General features: G+C 46.6%; 1 protein-coding gene across 2 annotated transcripts in view; it reads right to left on the reverse strand.

Moving 5' to 3' along the window:
• cbln1 (cerebellin 1 precursor) overlaps nt 1-22825 on the reverse strand; it is a 34526-nt gene that overhangs the window by 6362 nt on the left and 5339 nt on the right. For both annotated transcript variants that reach the window (XM_056417096.1, XM_056417095.1), the window contains one exon: nt 17491-17610. In XM_056417096.1, the coding sequence (XP_056273071.1) occupies nt 17491-17610 (120 nt within the window). The remainder of the gene's footprint in view (nt 1-17490; nt 17611-22825) is intronic.

Below are 22825 nucleotides of genomic sequence, written 5' to 3' on the forward strand. Positions count from 1 at the left end.
AGAAAGAGAGACAGAAAGAGAGACAGACAGAGAGACAGACAGAGAGACAGACGGACAGACAGAGAGAGAGACAGACAGAGAGACAGACAGACAGAGAGAGAGACAGACAGAGAGACAGACAGACAGAAAGAGAGACAGACAGAGAGACAGAGAGACAGACAGAGAGACGGACAGACAGAGAGAGAGACAGACAGAGAGACAGACAGACAGAAAGAGAGACGGACAGAGAGACAGAAAGAGAGACAGACAGAGAGAAAGAGAGACAGACAGAGAGACAGACAGACAGAGAGAGAGACAGACAGAGAGACGGACAGACAGAGAGAGAGACAGACAGAGAGAGAGATGGGCAGAGAGACAGAAAGAGAGACAGACAGAGAGACAGACAGAAAGAGAGACAGACAGGCAGACAGACAGACACACACATTTGGGAATTTCTGGTAGGAAAAGAAGCAAGTCAGGACTTTATGTACCATTTAAAAGATAACAAAACGATTGTCTGCTTGTCTTCACACAAACACACACACACAAACACACACAAACACACACACACATAGCATGTCGACTAGATCCACCCTCCTACCCATCTGACCATTCACCCAAGTTAATCATGTGGAACTCACACTTACAAACCGGAACCCATTCCCTGAACACACATATTTGTTCCCCCCTCTATACACACACACGCGCACGCACACACACACACGCACACGCACACACACACACGCGCGCGCACACACGCCAGGACTTTATGTAGCATTTAAAAGATACAAACAGTTGTCTGCTTGTCTTCACACACACTGAGACACACCGGGTCAGTGTGGGGCATGTGCCAGTGATGTATAGCTCAAATAAAGCTGTGTCAGTGGCTTTTGAAGGGATGAGACCGATGTGTCACCACACACACAACAAACTGTCGCTCACTTTCTTTCTCTTTTACACACACACACACACTCTCTCTCTCACACACTGTCAACTACACACTTACAATTGCCAACCATAAATATGAAAGCAGGATAATGGGGCTGCGCATCGTGTCAGGCCTCGATCGATCTGCATTCATTAATGCATAAGCACCAAATATCTGTCTGAGTAACAGAGAGAGAGAGAGGGAGAGAGAGGGAAGGAATGGGAGAGTGAAAGATAAAAAAAGAGGGAAAGAGAGACAGAGGAAAGGAGATTGAAAGAAAGATCTGGCTCTCCTCACGTAAATAGAAATGTGTCGACGTCTGAGCGACGCGATGACATCCTGTTATTGCATCATCAATTCATTTCTATTATTTCCTTTTCGCTTCCTCCCCCTTTTCCCTCAACTGGAGATCTCTTTTCCCTCTTTTTGTTCTCTCCCGTCACAGACTGGAGCGCAGACATGGTGCGTCCGTCTGTCTGGGTGTTTCTGAAGGTTGGAGCAAGAGTTCCTCCGAGGTCGTTGGGGACGACGGTGACCACGGAACGTAGGCCGTGTAAACGATGTTTATTATGAACTTCTGGAAACTAACTCGGCTCCCCTTGATCACCCCGTTGTATTCATGTTGGACAACAACAGATTTTCACCTTCTTCACGTCAAAATTAAATTCTGTTTATTTTGTACAGCCCAATATCACACATTCTCCTCAGAGGGCTTTACGATCTGGACACATACGACATCCCTGCCCTTTGACCTCACATCGGATCAGGAAAAACTCCAAAACAAATGTTAAAAAAATTGAGAGCAACAGAGGATCCCTCTCCAGGATGGACAGAACAATAGATGTCATGTGACCAGAAACATGCATTCATTGTGATGCGTCAGTGTGTGATCAGGGTCGTGACTCATTACAGCTGCTTGTTAGACAGATCAATAACGCTCTGTTCTGCATGCTGATTGCTTTCAATGAATGTTGTGGAAACATCGTGATGTTAAAATGCTAAAGTGATATGACCCACATCGAGTCACCTGCTGGGGACCTTCAATGTGGACACTCATCATTTCTGGTAGCACGCTTTGCATTCTGGGAGGATAAAATAAAGAATCAGTGCTGTGCAGGAGACTTTATGGAGGTCAACTCTGCATCTATTCAGTTCTTATGTTTTGAGATGTCTGTTCCTTGTGGGCACTTAACATGGAATAATGCCTCAATATCCTAAATGCATACACTCATGGGATGTGTGTGTGTGTGCAGTGTATCCGCCTGTTTAACCCTTGTGTTGCCTTAGGGTCATTTTGACCCGAATCAATACATATTACACCCTCCCCCCGCCTTAGGATTAATTTGACCCCATTCAATGTTTAATGTCGGTGTTCTTTCGGTAGTCAACAAACAAACATAAAGTGCCTCACACTTAAACTTGGAAAACAATATTAATTCTAATAATTTTCTGGAGGTTTTAATTGCTGGCGTCAAATTGAACCCAAAGGGTAAAATATGTTAGTAAATATAAAGGTAACAGGAGGGTGAAACATTGAATCGGGTCAAAATGACCCAAAGGCGGGGGGAGGGTGTAATATTGATTCGGGTCAAAATGACCCTAAGGCAACACAAGGGTTAAAGCAGTGTTTCTCAAACTGTTTAGCGTGACCCTCGTGTGGGCCGCCGAGGTATTACAGGTGCGGCGCGGGGGCGGGGAACTTCACATATTACAAAAGTACGTGTAAATATTTACGATACGGTGACGGAGGGTTTGACCGATGCCATCAGCGTGGTCAATTTCATTAATACAAGGTCCCTGAAAGCACCACTGTGTTCATTCTGAGGAGACCTTCAGCTGCTCACAGGAAGCTAGACTTTTTGGAGTCAAATTTCTTAATTCAATTGTAATTATTAAGTCAGGCGACTCGATCAAGATTATCGATTCCTTTGGGAATTTGAGTGAATTTTAACTAATACTGATCAAACTTGATGGCTAACATATCTGCACACATTATTTTTTGTGCACGTTATTGTTTTGAAAAGATATTTAGAGTAAAACTCTTTCTTGCCAAATATTTGAACTTGTTTAGTTTAGTTGTTCACAGGTTGCACTTATTGTTATTATCTTGACAAGATATCCAGTAAAACATGTTAATATCAGCCACAATAAGCTATTTGCCAAATATTAGTTATTTTTTGCACAACTTTATTTACATTATTTTTGTCTGATGGAGTAATCTGGTTAAATTAAAATCGGTTGCAATTTTCTTTATTCCAATATTTTTAAAAGCACAAATAATGGAGGAGTCCCACAAAATTGTTATTTAAATAAAAATTCAGAGTGGACCATTTAGTTACATTTTGTTGGGGCAGGAACATTTTTGGAGCGCGGCAGACAAAGTTTGAGAGCCGCTGGATTAAAGGATCCTCGAGTGTCGACACGTCGGCAGGAAGTCTCTGAAAACGATCCGACTGATTCTCAGAGTTCATTTGAAAAGGAATAAAGTCGGTGCTGGTAGGACACGCGTGTAGGCGTACGAGCCTCCATCGGGGAAGACATGCTGACCCGTCGCAGGAGGAACAGCACAGGAGTGAGTCAACAATGGAGCGCTGCTTTAGCTCAGTGCTATTGTTCACCCCGTCACGGCTCACGGGACACTTGAATGGAACAAAGCCATTGTTCATATTCTGGGTGAGACCTGTGTGGAAAAGGTCGATTGTGGAAGATAAATCATGTTTATGAAGATAGTGGTGAAACCACATGAGGCACCTTGTGTAATTTAATCATAGTATTGTGACCTTAAGAGTGTCTCTCAACAATCAATGTATTGGAATTTCTTTCTTTTTTATGAGCTTTTCGTAGATATTGCGTAAGCTGTGAATTCGCTGGCCCTTTGGCGTTCTCCTTTTGCACAACGCTGCCCGGAGGGAAGGGAGGACCAGAGCGAGGCCGGGCAGAGCCTGGGAGGGTTTCTAGAGGGAGAGTCCAGAAACACGACGCTGTGGGCCAAACACAACGAGTTCCTCACAGCAGCTTAAACAAATAAAAGGATGCAATGGGAAGAAGGCAACTAAAGGTCGGGACATTAAAGACCAGGGCTCAACTACAACAAATGTCAGCAGATCCAAATTCCTAGAGGAATGAATTCCTTTATGCTGAAAGCTCAGGGAGGCTGAACCCGATCCAACCACTCTGACCACGGAGACCAATGGGAGACTGTGAGGCCATCCGACAGAGCGAGACCTGACGACCAATGAAAGACAGGTTTGGCCGTGGTGGACGAGCTGGAGGCCACACACATCTGGTGCTGTTGCCTAGCGCCACGAGGCCAGTCGATGCTCGACTGGGGCACACGGAACCACTAAAGCCAGAGTTCCCTCGGCCCAGAAATACACACAATTGTTTTCATAGAGTATTTACAATCTTGTCCAATATATGACCAGAAAACACTGAAAAACCATATGAAGGCAACACGACGCATAGTGCTTTGGAGTTCTTTGTAGTTCTTTGTTATTTCTTTCAAGCAAGAGGTTCAGCTACCACGACGGCTGAACTGAGACACACTCAGACCAGAGGTGAACTTGTGATCACTTATAGATGAGTAACAATCAGACATTCTGATGATCACTAAATCATGCTGTTTAATGGTTTCCTCTGGGTACTGCTCATTGATAAGATCTCTCCATCAGAACTGCAGACGTTCGGACCGGCTCGGTCTCAGCAGCCAGGCTGATGGGCTGTGCTTACAAACAAGTTCAAACAAGTTCAAACAAGTTCAAACAACTGATGTTGATGGTAAACACATTCCATCGGGAGCAAAGAGGGTTTTGATAAAGTTAGCGGAAGGATTCACGTGACACAACATCCGGTTTTGCAAAGTTAGCGGAAAGAACCACGTGAAACAACATCCGTTTTTCAAAATAAGATGTCGACAAATCATACACTAACATATACAAGTAAACAATGAACTGATTTTGTATCTTTATAGATCGTTTCTGAGATTTAGCTTAAATTATGCTAACATTAAAACATTTTTACTGTACCAAGGAAGAGTTTATAAAAATAAGTCAGACTTTTGTATGTTAAAAAAAGTCCTGTATATAGATTTCCCCAAGAGTTCCAGGAAATGAATGATGCAGATGTGTTCCATACATATCTGAAATCCCCATCACTGGCAATCAATCAATTTTAATGTATCAATTATGACATTTTTCAAAGTAAAAGTCCTAAATGTTTAAAGAAATCGGTAATTTCTTTAATGTTTGAGGTGCTTTATATATGTATTTCCTCATAGTCCTAGGCAATGATGCTACACAATAAATAGAATGCTTCAATCGACACCGTGATCGGTGATCGGTATTATCAGATCGGCAGATACTGATTTCGGTGATCGGCACCAAAAAACCTGATCGGTGCATCTCTAGTATATTGTTGATGTGCAGACACATCTGAAGTGATTAGGATAAACATTGCTTTAAGCCAAAAGAGCAGATGGCAAGAAATCTGACTGTCTCCACTCCTCATGACTCACTTGTGTCGGATCTTTGTAATAATCTCATTCAATTCAAAGGCAATTAATATTCAAAGACCTTTTCAATCTCTCTCTCTCTTTCTCTCCCTGCTCTTCTCTTTCACACATGAGCACAAACCTGAGCAGCTTTCAGAAATGTTCTGCCAAACTGAAGGAGACTTAGCAGAGGTCCATTGGATGAAGATAGAACCAAACATCTGTGTGGCTGGTTCTGTGTGTTACTATGCAAGTGTGTGTGTGTGTGTGTCTGTGTGTGTCTATCTGTGTGTGTGTGTGTGTGTGTGTGTGCAGACAATGCCATAAATGGTAAAAACAGAAGTGTAGAGGCTTCATCTCTGATAGAAGGAAGACATCAAAGCGGGCCCTCCAGCTGAAGTGTTTCCTTTGAGCTCGCCATCGTACGACTCAAACTCATCGGATCAGGTCGATTGCCTCATTTGAATTCGATGCGGAACACGATCTCAATAAGGTGCCTGGACAATGGGTGATTCCCATGGACGAGTCACCAAATTCAATTCAATTCAGTTCATTTGTATAGCCCAATTTCACAAATTACAAATTTGTCTCAGAGTGCTTTACAATCTGTACACATAGACATCCCTGCCCAAAACCTCACATCGGACCAGGAAAAACTCCCAAATAACCCTTCAGGGGGAAAAAAAGGAAGAAACCTTCAGGAGAGCAACAGAGGAGGATCCCTCTCCAGGATGGACAGGTGCAATAGATGTAATGTGTACAGAAGGACAGATTTAGAGTTAAAATACATTCAATGAATATGACAGAGTGTATGAATAGTTCGTAGAAGGCATATTCCACGATGGAGACCTCCACGATCCATCAGGCAGATGGAGGGAGAGAGGAGGAGTGGGCGGAGTCTCAACAGGGCAGTGGCGTGGTCGGTAGCAGGAATTCCACGACCCAGACCTCGATGATCCATCAGGCAGATAGGATCTATGCCGTCTCATAGAGTCCGATGACCCTATGAGACATGAAGTCAAAAGGACTCCGGGGAGAAAGCAGAGTTAGTAATGTGTGATGGAGAGATGAAAATTCATCCCTAAAGAGAGAAAAAAGAGGAGATAGGTGCTCAGTGCATCCTAAAACGTCCCCCGGCAGCTATAAGCCTATAGCAGCATCTCAAGGAGCTGGACCAGGTGAACCTGATTCAGCCCTAACTATAAGCTCTGTCAAAGAGGAAAGTCTTAAGTCTAATCTTAAACGAGGTGACTGTGTCTGCCTCCCGGACTGAAATTGGAAGCTGGTTCCATAAAAGAGGAGCTTGATAACTAAAGGCTCTGGCTCCCATTCTACTTTTTAAGACTCTCGGAACTACAAGTAGTCCCACATTTAGTGAGCGCAGCTCTCTAGTGGGGCAATATGGTACTACAAGCTCCTTAAGATATGATGGTGCATCACCAATCAAGGCTTTGTAGGTTAAGAGAAGAATTTTAAAAGTGATTCTTGATTTTACGGGGAGCCAGTGCAGAGCAGCTTGTGCAGGAGTGATGTGATCTCTTTTCTTACTTTTAGTGAGAACACGAGCTGCAGCATTCTGGATCAACTGGAGGGACCTAAGAGATTTATTAGAGCAGCCTGATAATAAGGAGTTGCAGTAATCCAGTCTCGAAGTAACGAATGCGTGAACCAATTGTTCTGCATCTTTTTGAAACAAGATGTGCCTGATTTTTGAAATATTACGTCGATGAAAGAATGCAGTCCTTGAGATTTGCTTTACGTGGGAGTTAAAGGACAAGTCCCGATCAAAGATAACGCCAAGATTCTTTACAGTGGTGTTGGTTGCCAGGGCAATGCCGTCTACAGAAACCACATCACCAGATAATTGATCTCTGAGGTGCTCAGGGCCGAGTAAAATTACTTCGGTTTTGTCTGAGTTTAACATCAAGAAGTTGCAGGTCATCCATGTTTTTATGTCTTGACATTATGCTTGAATTTTACTTAGTTGGTTGGTTTCCTCTGGTTTTATCGATAGATATAGTTGAGTATCATCTGCATAGCAATGAAAGTTTATCAGAATCAGAATCAGAATCAGAATCAGAATCAGAAACAGTTTTATTGCCAGGAATGTTTTCACAAACAAACGAGGAATTTTTTTTGGTGGAAGGTGCAACATTTGGACATGACAATCAAACAACAATCAACACGACAGAAAGACAACAAATAATGTGAAGTGTTTGGGTGTGTGCTTCAAGTGGTGTGTTTTAGTTAAAGTGCATGTTAAAGTGACGTGTGTGGAGGAGGGAAGAAGAAGGAGGAGGGAGGAGGAGTGAGGAGGAGGAAGAGGAAGGAGCGGGAAGAAGGAGGAAGAAGAGGTGGTAGTCCTGGGGGTGACAGTCAGTCAGTCCGGGTTCCATTGATGAGCCCGACTGCCGACGGAAAAAACTTTTGGTGTGGCGGGTGGTCTTTGTCCTGATGGACCGCAGCCTCCTCCCCGAGGGGAGGGACTCGAACAGGGAGTGTCCAGGGTGGGAGGGGTCAGCGACAATCTTTCTGGCCCGCTTCAGTGACCTGGAAGTGAACAGGACCTGGAGGGAAGGCAGATTGCAACCGATAACCCTCTCGGCCGAGCGGATGATGCTCTGCAGCCTGCGCTTGTCTTTGGCTGTGGCTGCAGGGTGCCAGACGGTGATGGAGGAGCAGATGATGGACTCAACGATGGCCGTGTAGAATTGTACCATCATTCTCCCTGGCAGGTTGAATTTCCTCAGCTGCCTCAGGAAGAACATCCTCTGCTGGGCCTTCTTGGTGATGGAGCGGATGTTCAGCTCCCACTTGAGGTCCTGGGAGATGATGGAGCCCAGGAAGCGGTAGGACTCCACAGCGTCGACGGGGGAGTCACACAGGATGAGGGGCGGGTGGGGCTGCATTCCTCCTGAAATCCACAACCATCTCCACTGTCTTTAGAGCGTTGAGCTCCAGGTTGTTCTGGCTGCACCAGGTCACCAGGTGGTCAGTCTCCCACCTGTAGGCGGTCTCGTCCCACCAGAGATGAGTCCAATGAGGGTGGTGTCATCCGCGAACTTTAGGAGCTTGACGGACTGGTGACTGGAGGTGCAGCTGTTGGTGTACAGGGAGAACAGCAGAGGGGAGAACACAGCCTTGGCGCGAACCCGTGCTGGTGGTCCGGGAGCCTGAGACGTGTTTCCCCAGCCTCACGTGCTGCTTCCTGTCGGTCAGGAAGTCTGTGATCCACCTGCAGGTGGAGTCGGGCACGTGCAGCTGGGAGAGCTTGTCCTGCAGCAGGGACGGGATGATTGTATTGAAAGCAGAGCTGAAGTCCACAAACAGGATCCTGGCGTAGGTTCCTGGGGAGTCCAGATGCTGGAGGATGTAGTGAAGGGCCATGTTGACTGCATCGTCTACAGACCTGTTGGCTCTGTAGGCGAACTGCAGGGGTCCAGGAGTGGGTCGGTGATGGTCTTGAGGTGTGACAGGACCAAGCGTTCAAGGACTTCATGACCACAGAGGTCAGGGCGATGGGCCTGTAGTCATTGAGTCCTGTGATCTTGGGTTTTTGGGGACGGGATGATGGTGGAGGCCTTGAAGCAGGCTGGAACGTGGCATGTCTCCAGGAGGTGTTGAAGATGTCGGTGAACACCGGAGACAGCTGGTCAGCACAGTGCTTCAGGGTGGAGGGGAGACGGAGTCCGGGCCCGCTGCTTTGCGGGGTTCTGCTTTTTGAACAGCCTATTGACGTCTCTCTCCAGGATGACGAGGGTCGTCGCTGAGTTGATGGAGGGTGCTCCAGAGGTGTGAGCCCCTGATGGGCTGGGGAGGTGGGCTGATGGTCTGTGGCTTGTTGATGGGGCTGTGGGGATGGTCTCAGGACTGCTCCATTGTCTTTCAAAGCGGCAGTAGAACTCATTTAGCTCGTCTGCCAGAAGCACATTGTTCATGGAGTGGGGTGATTTGGGCTTGTAGTTGGTGATCTGCCTGAGCCTCTCCAGACAGAAGCAGAGTCGTTTGCTGAGAGCTGCTGTTGCAGTTTCTCAGAGTACAGACGTTAGCATCTCTCACCGCCTTGCTAAACCTGTATTTGGACTCTGTGTACAGGTCCTTGTCCCCACTCCTGAATGCCTGGTCCTTCTGCAGTCTTAGCTTCCTGAGCTCCGCTGTGAACCAGGGTTTGTCGTTGTTATAACTCACCCTGGAGCTGGATGGAATACAGCTGTCCTCACAGAAGCTGATGTAGGAAGTTACAGCCTCTGTGTACTCATCCAGGCTGTTGGTAGCAGTCCTGAAGACATCCCAGTCAGTACAGTCCAAGCACGCCCGTAGATCCTCCAGAGCCTCACTGGTCCACTTCTTGAACTTCCTCACCACAGGTTTGCAGAGCTTTAGTCTCTGCCTGTATGAGGAATCAGATGAACCATGACGTGGTCAGAGTTTCCCAGTGCAGCTCGAGGGACGGCGTGATAGGCCCTGCTGATTGTTGTGTAGCAGTGGTCCAGAATGCTCTTCTCTCTAGTAGGGCATTTTATTAACTGTCTATATTTAGGAGTTCGTGGCTGAGGTTTCCTTTGTTAAAATCCCAGTACAATAACTAAAGAGTCCGGGGAGGTCCGCTCCACACACCGTATCTGTTCGGGCGAGGGTCCGCTGTGCCTCGTGCACGTTCCCCTGCGGCATGTAAACTCCGCCAGGATGAATGAAGCGAACTCACGTGGGGAGTAGAAGGGTTTGCAGTGAATGATAAAGATTCCAGGTCCGCGAACAGTGCTGTAGGATCACCGTTACGTCGTTGCACCAGCCGTTGTTGAGGTAAAAGCAGATTCCTCCACCCTTTGCTTTTCCGGAGAGCTCTGTGTCCCGTCCGCTCGGAACAGCTGGAAGCCAGCGAGCTGGAGCGCAGAATCTGGTATCGATCCACTAAGCCATGATTCCGTGAAACACAGGGCGGAGGATGAGGAGAAGTCTCTGTCTCTCCCACCAGCAGCTGGAGTTCGTCCAGTTTGTTGCACAGTGAGCGGACGTTGGAGAAATATGCCCGGCAGCGCTGTACGAGATCCCGCTTCCGTAGCCGTACAAGCGCCCCTGAGCGTTTCCCTCTCCGCCCGTTTCACCGTGGCGAAGGTGAGCACACCTTTTACAAAAATGTCCAGTAACTCCACAGAAGTTAAAAACGTTGGAAATAAATCCGCTGGAGTTGTTCCCCTGATGTTCATGAGCTCTTCTCTGGTGAAAGAGCTCTGGGAATCACAGCAGAAAACAGTATTTAAAACGAAAACAACAAAAAACATCGCGCACCAACACACTGAGGCGGCCGTCCGCGGCGCCATCAGGAAGTAGAGATTGTTAATGGAGTGTTTCCTGATAATATTGCCCAGAGGAAGCATGTAAATAAAATTGGTCCAAGCACAGAACCTTGTGGAACTCCTTGACTAACGTTGGTGGTTATCGAGGCGTCATCCTTTACAAATACAAACTGAGATCGATCTGATAAATAGGATTTAAACCAACTTATTGCCGTGCCTGAAATGCCAATCGACTGCTCCAGTCTCTGTAATAGGATGTCATGGTCAATGGTGTCGAATGCAGCAGTAAGGTCTAACAAGACCAGGACAGAGAGGAGTCCTTTATCTGCTGCCATTAAGAGGTCATTTGTAATTTTCACCAGTGCCGTCTCGGTGCTGTGGTGTTTTCTAAATCCTGACTGAAACTCCTCAAATAAACTATTATGATGTAGAAAGTCACACAACTGATTTGCGACCACTTTCTCAAGGATCTTGGAGAGGAAGGGGAGGTTAGAGATCGGTCTGTAGTTAGCCAACACCTCTGGATCCAGAGTGGGCTTCTTCATGAGAGGTTTAATGATAGCTACTTTGAAGGAATGTGGTACGTGGCCTGTTAGCAGAGACACATTGATAATATATAATAGAGAGCTGCCAATTAAAGGCAAAACGTCTTTAAGCAGCCTCGTCGGGATGGGGTCCAAGAGACAGGTAGACGTGTTAGAAGTAGAAACCGTTGAAGATAATTGGTCACGGTTGATGGGAGAAAAGCCCTCCAAATATACACCAGGGCATACAGCGGTTTCCAAGGCCATTCCACTTGAGGACAGATTGGCACTGGTTAAGGGCAAGAGATTATTAATCTTGTCCCTAATAGTTAAAATCTTTTCATTAAAGAAGTTCATAAAGTCATTACCACTAAGGTCTATAGGAATGCTCGGCTCCACAGAGCTGTGACTCTGTCAGCCTGGCTACAGTGCTGAAGAGAAACCTGGGGTTGTTTTTATTTTTCTCTATTACTGATGAGTAATAGGCTGCTCTGGCATTACGGAGGGCCTTCTTATAAGTTTTAAGACTATCTCGCCAAACTAAGCGGGATTCTTCGAGATTAGTTGAACGCCATATGCGTTCAAGCTTTTGACGCTTGCTTTAGTTTGGGTCTGAGGGTTATACCAGGAGCAAACCCTCTTCCTCACTGTCTTCTTCTTCAGAGGGCTATCGAGTCCAGTGTCATTCTCAGTGAGCCTGTGGCACTATCAACAAGATGATCAATCTGGGACGGACTGAAGTTAGACCAGGAGTCCTCTGTTATATTGAGACGTTCTATTGAATCAAATGCAGAAGGAATAGCTTTAAATTTAGCTACAGCACTGTCAGTTAGACATCTGGTAGAAACTTTGACTAAACGGTGTACACCTCCGATAAATAAAAAAAAAAGTTGTGGTTTGGTCTGACAGAAGAGGATCTGTGGGAAGACGTTCAAATGCTCAATGTCAACGCCATAAGTAAGAACAAGATCAAGCGTGTGGCCAAAGCTGTGAGCAAATCAGTCCACGGAAACGAAAAGCAGTTTTGAATATACTTTTTCAAAAAAAACCTGAAAACAGTGAGAGTCGGCTCTCCTTCACTTGAAACATCGATGCATATCACTCAACGACTGAATGTAAATATAATGAGCATAAATCCAATTTAGTAAGGTGGGTGGATCTTGTGAGATTGTGTCTGTTGTTGACTCTTTGAATTTGCTATTGGAGTGGCAAAAAAAACGAGGTTGCCCCCCCCCCCCCCCCTCCCCAGTAGAGTCATCCCTCAGACCTCACAGGACCCTCACAGAAGCCCTGCAGGGGGTCTGCAAGCCCTGTGACAGCAGAGCAGCTCAGTAAATTGTCTCAGTGCAGCGTCCCGCTGCTGGTGTGTGAGACAGCCTGTGTTGTGTGTAAACCCGCCTCTCTGGCCAACCGAAAAAACCCTGGCGAGCCCCCCTTTTTTCACCCCCCGCGTTGCTCTCCCACCATTTCAGAGACAAGACGACATCAGAACTGATGACACGTTGGAATTGTTGGGTCTCTCTCTTCTTTTTTTTTGACTCCGCTGTCAGAGCAAATGAAGACCCCGTGACAATGATGACATATTCACAGCACAGTCGGTCTGGCTATTGTACATTTCACAGAGCATAGTGTGCTGTTGCACACTGTCTTTCTTTCTTTCAACTCACTGTTTTTGCTTTCTCTTAAAAACGTTTCCCTTGATTACGACGTCTTAAAAGAAAAACCCACTTGAGACGACTGGATGACCCTGCGGTCCTGAAGTGAAGTCACACGCAACAGACGAGACATGGAGATAGCCGAGAAGCCGATGATCTTAGACCATTTAAATGAAACCGTTCTGACTCAGTAAAACATTCATGATCTCACAGCCTTTCACTCGCTTCTGATTTACAGTCACGAGTTTCTAAACAATGAAGCCGCGTTTTAAAATGAGTCAACCGTGTCACTTCATGATGCTCGTCCCGGCCGACAGTCGTGATTTCAGCTCACCTTGTTCGTCTTTTTCCGGAGCAGAAACAGGAAATTGTTCCTCTCGACTACAATAATTACTCATTGTAAGATCCGTGGACATGACCTCCATCCTTTCTGCTGACCTCTGATATCGCCCTTTTTTTGTTTACATGCGTGTTTGTTTACACAACGACGCCTTTTAGCAACATGATGCCAGCATAACCAGCAGGGTTATAAGATGTGGGCATTGTGCAGACCTTGCCCGGCTTTTGTCATCACATCCTTGTTATTTATTGGTTTTATGGTGTGTTTTTTATTTTATTTGATGTTTTATTCATTCCAGATAGTTTCATCGTTGATCTTGTTTGGCACATGATGTTCCCATTAACGCAGAAGTAACGGTTTAACTAATCTTATTGATACTTCAACATAAAGAATCTGACTCGTGCTGAAAGGCCGTTTATGAGCTCCGCCGGCGTTCAGCCCGTTGGCAGAGGAAGCTACATGGGGAGTCAGACTATATTAAATAAACTGTTTGAGGATATTTAAGGATGTCTAGAAGGGATGTGCTGTTTCATCTCTGTGGTTCTACACACGTATCAATCTTTAAGAAGTCTAAGTGTCTTTAAAACAGAATGTGCCAACGCATTAATGAAGTGGTGCTTTGTGACAGCACTACAGCCGATCAGTCACACAGCATTCATTATAGATTATATAAAGACATTTAACTTAGCTATTCACTTCCAAGTGTCTCGGTTTTTATGTTTGTATGTTGTGAAAATATATATCTACAAAAACTAATATAGTCTGTATTTGATTTAGTAGTTTCGTTAACAGTACATCTCATTCTTCACATGATTACTGCTGCAAAGCCAAACGCTGTAGACATGTAGACAGCCGCAACCACAATGTATTCCTCCTTCTCTGGCCTGATAAGATGAACCGCATAATGATGACTGCAACCAGGAGGAAATGACACTCTTACCAATTACACTTAGACACACATTTGATTTCAGCATGGTATAATTGAAGGAAATTGAAATGCTGTGAGAGCAGCGTGGGAGCACCGACTACGTCCTCGCCTTCGCGGGGCGCTTACCAGGGGAAGCATGTCCTGGATGCACTGCGTGGCATTTGAAAGCGGAGCGTGTTTGCTAACCCTCAGGAGTGAAATGCCGCATTATACAACAACATCGACCCCGGTGACCTCAGCCGGAGAATAGAAATGTGTGCATTGGAAAGCAAAGCACTGACATGGACTCGTACTCGATGAGCTGAAAGGATTATGCTTTGTGGCAGACGCCGGGTCCAAATGTAAGAGGAGTTATTGTAACCCAGAGAGCGGCGCGTTAGAGGCAAACTCTCCTCCCATCGGTGTGTCGGTCCACAGCTGGAAGCCTCCAGGTGTTCCCTCCCATGACACAGAGACACCTCCTGCACACACAGCATGGGGCGTGTTCGGTATCCAGTGCTGCTTGTGTTGCTTCCACCCCTCCACAGCTGCTGGGACCCCAGGATTCATGAATGCCTCTTCTGAATTCAAAATACTTATCCTAAAATACCATTTAGTCCCACGACAAAACCACAAGAAACGGCTATGAACTGGATGTTCCCATTCACTTGTCTATTCTTTTCTCTTCATTATCTCTGTTCAGACATTTGGATCCAGGGCTTAAAGGGCTTAATGAATCAATATCAAGATCAACAGTCTCTGGCTGTTTTGTAGGTCTAATACCTCAAATCCACTTCCGATATACAGCATTAGGGTCTTCAGAGACGCAGTAAAAGACCAGCGTACGACTTTAAAGCCATCCATCCACAGACCCCCTCAGAGTCTTGATATCCTCCGAGCGCCTCCTCTGTGTGTCTTCCTGCGAGCTCTCTGTTCCGAGCTGCGGGAACAAGGTGTTCACTGAGGGATTTATAATTCATTTGTTTCAATGTGATCTCATAGTTAGAGCAGTGGTGCATGCAGGTGATGTCAATATCTGCACCAGGAAGGAAAACCCTTCAATTCGGTTTATTTGTATAGCCCATTTTCACAAATTACAAATTAGTCTCAGAGTCCTTCGACATGTGTGTGGAAGGTGATTGTCAGAAATAATGCGTGTGAGTTACCCACTGGTGGAAGTTCATGGGAGGCATTATGGGTAATGTGACGGGGTGCTGTTTAGATCACTGGACGGGCTGGATTTAATCTGCAATACTTCTATTTAATTGCTGGGCAGAAAGCAAACAGCAGTTTTTTAAACACGTCTGTTCTCTCACCCTCACAGGTGGATGGACAGATCTGTGCACAGGAAAGGGCTGAAGAGAGATGGAACGACATGTTTCTCATCCTTTAGACATCCACTGATCAATAGCTACTCATGTCTGGCTATCTCTTTCTCTCTCTCTCTCGCTCTCTCTTTCTCTCTGAACCTTCTATTTCTCATCCCTTCCTGTCCGTCCTTTGGTTCTTATCTGTCATATCCCTCTTTTTTCTCTGTTTTCGTTATGGTTCCTCCCTTATATATTTTTCCAATAATTTGCCTTCCTATTTCCCTTCCCATTCTCCGTTTTCGATACACTTTCTTTTCTCCATCTCACTTCCTTCCCCCGTGTCCCTGGTTTCACATTGACTTTCCTGCGTTCCTCTCCATCGCTCCCCATCCTCCCTCCCGCTCTCCTTTCCCTGCCGTCTCTCATCCCTCGCACACACCACAGTAGCGGCCTCTAAGGCAATCACACCGTGGGAGTAGATGCGCTGGATGGATTGGAGGATGAGAGGAAGAGGTGAGAGGTGATCTGCACACAGGCTGGATGCTCGGAGGAGAGAGGACAACCTGTTGTTACACCTGTTTCATGTCAGAAACGTGAAGAAACACAGCAAACCGCACGTTTCTATCAGCTGTTTTGTGTTTTGTTAAATAGTTTCGGGCTTCAGACGATTTAAACTAAAGTGTTGTACTCGGCCTAAAGATGGTGGAGGTAAAAGTCAGACCATCAGGAGGTTGTGGAAGTGACTGTGATCGGCATTTCGAAGCTTGACTTCAACATTGCTTTCATAACTTTGTAAAACCAAATATAACTAATAAATACGCAGATGTGAATTTACTGAATTGTCACTTAAAAGACCCTGGCAACTTGGAGACAACTCTTAAAATAATAAATACACAAAGACTTGTATCAAATAGATTGTTACAGCCGATCCGACCTGAATCAGTATCGGCCCGATGTCGTCATCACAGTGATCTGCGTGACAGAGTTAATTAGCTCAGCGCCATGAGTCAAGTGCGAGCGGCCCGTTTGTTCAGCCTGCACAAATGAGAGTATGTGCCAAGCCCCCCCCCCCCCATCACATATCGCCCGCCCTCCTTGTTGTTGTTATTGTTCTTACTGCTGCTGCCATGCTAATTAATTCCAGACTCCCATAATAAAATATAAGTAGCAAAACATAATGCCAGAGCCCTGGGGAGCCAACAAGCATAATTACACAATAGATTAATTTGCAAGAGATACTTTGTAACCAACGCTGTGTGACTTGTAAAGCGTCATCACGTGCGCGTTGGATCTGGGAGAAGGGGCTTAAGACCCCTCAAGCGCTCCATCGCTTGACACATCAAAAGAACGTGGAGACTGCATCTAAGGCAGAGTGAGCACGGCTGTTAGAGGGATGAAAGGAGGCTTGTGATGGGACACGCTGCAGGCAGTGAGTGTGTGTGTGTGTGTCAAAACAAATAAGAGGAAATCATGATGAGCAGTCCGACATCAAAACCCCTGTGTGTGTGTCGTGTGGAAGAGAGAGATAATTAAAAAGGCCTGTCTCTGTTTGCTCTGTTCAAAATGTACTTAATGTTTTAATCTTCTAAATAATCAAAAATCTGAGTCTGCCTGCTGCCTCTTTTTTTTAATGAGATGAGACAGAAAGAGAGAGAGAGAGAGAGGGAGAGAGAGAGAGAGAGAGAGAGAGAGAGAGGGAAACGTCGCTGTCCGTGGTGCTGAAGGTGTCGCTGCCGGTGCCGCGCCGCCCTCCTCGCGCACACCGCAGCGCCCCACATGCCGGTTACCGGGCTTGACCTGTCTCTGTCCGCTCTGCGTGTATTGATTCATTACTGCGGGCCGACTCTAGCTTGAACTCATGACGCCTCCGCGGTTGTACTTCCGGAAAAGACTTCTCAGAACGACTACAAATAAAAATGACTTCCAGTGTATATTGCAGTTAGAGGGGGGGTGGGGGGTCTGTCACGCACACAGACACACGGGATTACGCGTACACGTAACATTAAAAAATCATTAAAACAATTTGGTTAAAGAAGACAAATGCATGCGCATGCGCTGTACCTGTATAGTTTGGCGGTTGTAGACTTTCACTACGTGGAAGTTAAAACTGTAAATCCCTTTGCGCGGCGCGATAAAGTTACTTCTCTCCTCGTCAAAGTTCTTCCCGATGTTCACTAGAACCTGGGAGGAAGAAAGAAAGAAAGAGAGAAAGAAAAGAAAGAAAGAAAGAAGGACAACATATCATTTATTATGGCTCGCAGTCGTATTTGCACTCAGTCTGCCATGTGCGTGTGTGTGTGTTTGCGTGTGTCTGTGTGAGTGTTGTGCACCGACAGATATGCTAGAGAGGTTCATGTCATTTATGTTCGCTTTCTCTCATTCCAGGCTTCCTGATTGTTTTCACCTGTCATCACACCTGTCTCCTATGCTCATCAGTGTCAGCCCCGCCCCTGATTGGTCCCACCTGTGTCTTGTTACCATGTGCTTAAATTCCCCTGTCTCCCAGTGTTCCTTGTCAGTTCGTCTGGTCTTTTGCCATGATCAGGTCGGGTTATGTTATGCTCTTGAAAAGTTTTTGATCCCTCACTACGTGAGCGCTTTCATTTTGTTCACTGCCGAACCGAAAAATAAAGTACTTACAAATACTTTATCTCTGTCTCCCGGGTCGTGCAATTGGGTCCTACTTCCTAAGTGTCTGAGGTCGTAACAGAACGAACTGACCACATTATGGACCCAGCCGACCCAAGAACGCTTCACGCCGCTCTGTCGGTACAGGGCGTGACGATTTTTCATCACGAGGAAAAACTGGACAAAGTCAGCTGGGAAATACAAGAGCTGAGAGGACGCCAGGCCGGGGTTCAGGAAGAATTATCTACACAGATGCAACAACTGGTTGCCCAAATGAATAATTGTTTCACTCATCAACAGACTGCTCCTCCGGTGACGTCATCCACAGCTGAGAATTTGCCTGTCAATACTCCAGCTGACGACCCAGGTCAGGCTGTTTCCTCCCCATTACGGCTGGCTCTTCCGGAGAGATTTTCCGGAGACTCTTCGAATTGCAGAGCCTTTCTGGTACAGTGTGATCTGCATTTTCAACACAACCCAGCAGCTTTTTCATCTGAGCATGGTAAAGTGGCGTTTATTGTGTCTCATTTAACGGGAAGAGCTGCAGCCTGGGCTACTGCAGAATGGTCTAGAGACACCGAACTATGTTACTCATTGGCCGATTTCATAGAGACTATGAGGACCGTTTTTGACCACTCATCGCCTGCTACGAAGGCCAGCAGGAGACTGTTTCAAATACGCCAGCTCAACCGTCAGGTGGTTGATTATGCCATCGAGTTTCGTACAGCAGCAGCGGACAGCGGATGGAATGTTCCGGCTCTTCGTGACGCCTTCATGACAGGACTTTCGAACCGATAAAGGACCAGCTGGCTCCACTGGAGACACCCGGGATCTGGAATCCTCATCGCTGTGGCCATCCGGATCGATAACCGCCTTCGAAAGAGAGAGGAGCGTCGACGCAACCGAGATGTTATTCCCAGCTTCCAGAATTCGCCTCGAGGGTCGCGCCGCCAGCGGAGGATTTCCAGCTCATGTTACCGGACCATCAGAGGACTACACTTCCGAATGACTCCGTGAACCCATGCAGCTTGGAAGAACCAGGCTTTCTCTGGAGGAGAGGCAGCGCCGTCTACGGAGGGTTGCTGTTTCTACTGCGCCAGCCGGGTCATCAACTCGCCGTGCCCGGGAAAGATCGTGCTCACCAGTCAAAAGGAGGCGCTGGTGAGCAAGTTTCCGCAGACTTCCTCCTCGACCTGTTACTCAGGTAGACATTTGTATTAACAATCAGACCATTGACCAGGGTGTGTTAATAGACTCAGGGGCTGACGAAAGCCTTATAGACTGGGGCCTAGTCAAACAGCTAAAGATAACAACTGTCCCGCTATCTCATCCTGTTAGTGCCAGTGCCTTAGACGGCCGCTTGTTGTTCACAGTTACCCATTGCACTGAGCCCATACGGATTACTATAAATAAGGACCATACCGAGAGCATGCAATTTCATATTTTTGAGTCGAATCAGTACCCGATTATTTTGGGGTTTCCTTGGCTGAAGATCCACAATCCTCACATAGACTGGCCTTCAGGGAAAGTTAAGGAATGGGGAGAGGATTGTAAGGGCAGGTGTAAACTTTCGCAACCTGTTAATGCACCAACAGACTCTAGTAGGATCATTATAGATCACCCTGACTATCCTGATCTACAGAAGGTACCTTCCTGTTACCATGATTTAAAAGAAGCTTTTAACAAGTCTAAAGCCTTGTCGCCACCTCTTCACTGAGATTTTGACTGTCCTATTGATCTCGCATCGAGCCCCCATTCCCAAGGGAGACTTTACTCGATTTCGAGACCTGAGAGAACAGCAATGGATGAATACATCTCCTCTTCACTCAAATCAGGGATTATCCGTCCTTCATCGCCTCCAGCCGGAGCGCGATTCTTTTTTGTGGAAAAGAAAGACGGGTCTCTGAGACCTTGCATAGACTACAGTCCACTAAATGACATTACGGTGAAGAACCGCTATCCTCTGCCACTCATGTCATCTGCTTTTGAACTGCTTCAAACGGCCAAGATATTCACCAAGTTGGATTTAAGAAATGCATATCACTTGGTTAGAATAAAACAAGGGCATGAGTGGAAGACTGGATTCAACACTCAGAATGGTCACTATGAGTACTTGGTAATGCCTTTTGGACTGTGCAATGCACCGGCTGTTTTTCAAGCTTTTGTGAATGAGGTTTTGGGAATTCTTGAATATTTCAGTGTTTGTGTATCTGGATGACATACTGATTTTCTCCCCAGACGCTAAATCTCATGTTAACCATGTCCGCCAAGTTTTGCAGAAACTACTGGATAATCAGCTATATGTCAAGGCAGAGAAGTGCGAGTTCCACACAGAAGAGGTGTCTTTCTTAGGATACATAGTCTCACCTAATCATATCCAAATGGATCCTGCGAAAGTCAGTGCAGTATCCCAGTGGCCCACACCAGACTCCAGGAAAAGGTTCAGCAGTTCCTAGGATTTGCTAACTTCTATAGGAAGTTTATTAGAATTTCAGTTCTGTTGCTGCTCCTCTGCATGTTCTGACTTCTCCTAAGGTTCCTTCAAGTGGACCCCCAGGCGGATCTTGCTTTCAAACTTCTCAGAGATAGATTCACATCAGCTCCCATACTCACCATTCCAGATCCCCAGCGCCAGTTTATGGTCGAGGTGGATGCTTCCAATGAGGGAATTGGAGGAGTACTGTCTCAACGTTCTGCAGAAGACAACAAGATGCATCCATGTGCTTACCTGTCGCGGAAGTTGACAACGGCAGAGCGGAATTATGACGTGGGAAACAAGGAATTGTTAGCTGTAAAAGCTGCCCTCGAGGAATGGAGACACTGGCTGAGGGTGCAGAGCAACCGTTTTAGTCTGGACAGATCACAAGAATCTAGAATATATAAGAAAGGCTAAGCGTCTCAACTCCCGTCAGGCCAGGTGGACACTTTTCTTTAGTAGATTCAACTTCACACTCTCTTTTCGTCCCGGTCTCAGAATCAAAACCCGATGCTTTGTCTCGTCTTTACGATCCCGAACCACTTGCGGTAGAGCCCAAGACCATCCTTCCACTTAACCGGGTGATCGGAGCCTTTTCCTGGCAAGTGGAGTCAGACGTTAAAGAGGCAAATGTCATGAATCCAGCGCCTAGCGAGTGTCCCAACAATCTGCTGTTTGTTCCTGAGGCTCTTCACTCCAAGGTCATCCACTGGGCTCACTCATCTGTGCTTTCGTGCCATCCGGGAGTAGCAAGAACAATGTTCAGGATTCAACAACGTTTCTGGTGGCCATCCATGAAGAAAAATGTGGCCGAGTATGTAGCGGCTTGTCCGTGTGTGCGTGTAATAAGACCTCATCTCAAGTTAAGATGGGCTTGCTCCAGCCGCTGCCGATTCCCCATCGTCCTTGGTCACACATTTCGATGGATTTTGTGACAGGATTTCCCTCATCCAGAGGCAAGACTACGGTTCTAACAGTGATTGATCGATTTTCAAAGATGGCTCACTTCATCCCATTGACCAAGCTTCCTCTGCCAAAGTCACCGCAGAGGTCATGATGAATCACGTGTTCAGGATCCATGGATTCCCTAATGACATTGTTTCCGACAGGGGTCCACAATTCATTTCCGCCTTCTGGAAAGAGTTTTGTCGACTCATAGGTGCCACCGTCAGCCTGTCATCAGGATATCACCCTCAGTCAAATGGACAGTCGGAGCGTCTGAACCAAGAACTAGAGACTACGCTACGTTGTCTCGCCTCCCGAACCAGACCACCTGGGTGACCACCTCACATGGGTCGAGGTTGCCCACAATACCCTTCCTACGGCCACAGGTCTCTCTCCATTCCATTGTGTCAATGGTTTCCAGCCTCCACTTTTCCCTAACAACGAGGAAGAGGTGAGGGTTCCATCGGCACATGCCATGATCAGACGTTGTCGCAGAGTTTGGGCTGGTGCTCGCCAGTCTCTTCTCCCAAGTTCAGCTCGGATGAAGGCTGTTGCGGACGTTCATCGCAGGGTCGCTCCTCCTACAGTCCAGGCCAAAAGGTTTGGCTCTCTACCAAAGACTTACCACTCCATGTCGCCTCAAAGAAACTGGCTCCGAGATTTGTGGGTCCGTTTCCAGTGTCCAGAGTCATCAACCCGGCGTCGGTACGCTTGCAACTCCCCAGGACCTTGAGAGTGCACCCAACGTTTCACGTTAGTAAGATCAAGCCGGTGTGTGAGAGCACACTTGTTCCCGCATGCAAGCCATCTCCACCGCCCAAGTTCTTTGAAGGGGGTGACGTTTACAAGGTCCGTAAGCTACTGGAGGTCCGTAATAGGGGGAGGGGCAAGCAATTCCTGGTAGACTGGAAGGGTTACGTCCTGAGGCTAGAAGCTGGATAGCTGCTTCATTTATCGTAGACAAGACTCTTATCCACGACTTTTACAATCAGCCTGGGCCATCAGGAGTTGGCCCTAGAGGGGGGGGTACTGTTGTGCACCGACAGATATGCTAGAGAGGTTCATGTCATTTATGTTCGCTTTCTCTCATTCCAGGCTTCCTGATTGTTTTCACCTGTCATCACACCTGTCTCCTATGCTCATCAGTGTCAGCCCCGCCCCTGATTGGTCCCACCTGTGTCTTGTTACCATGTGCTTAAATTCCCCTGTCTCCCAGTGTTCCTTGTCAGTTCGTCTGGTCTTTTGCCATGATCAGGTCGGGTTATGTTATGCTCTTGAAAAGTTTTTGATCCCTCACTACGTGAGCGCTTTCATTTTGTTCACTGCCGAACCGAAAAATAAAGTACT

Source organism: Pseudoliparis swirei, chromosome 6 (genome assembly GCF_029220125.1).
Source record: "Pseudoliparis swirei isolate HS2019 ecotype Mariana Trench chromosome 6, NWPU_hadal_v1, whole genome shotgun sequence".
NCBI classification, from domain to species: domain Eukaryota; kingdom Metazoa; phylum Chordata; class Actinopteri; order Perciformes; family Liparidae; genus Pseudoliparis; species Pseudoliparis swirei.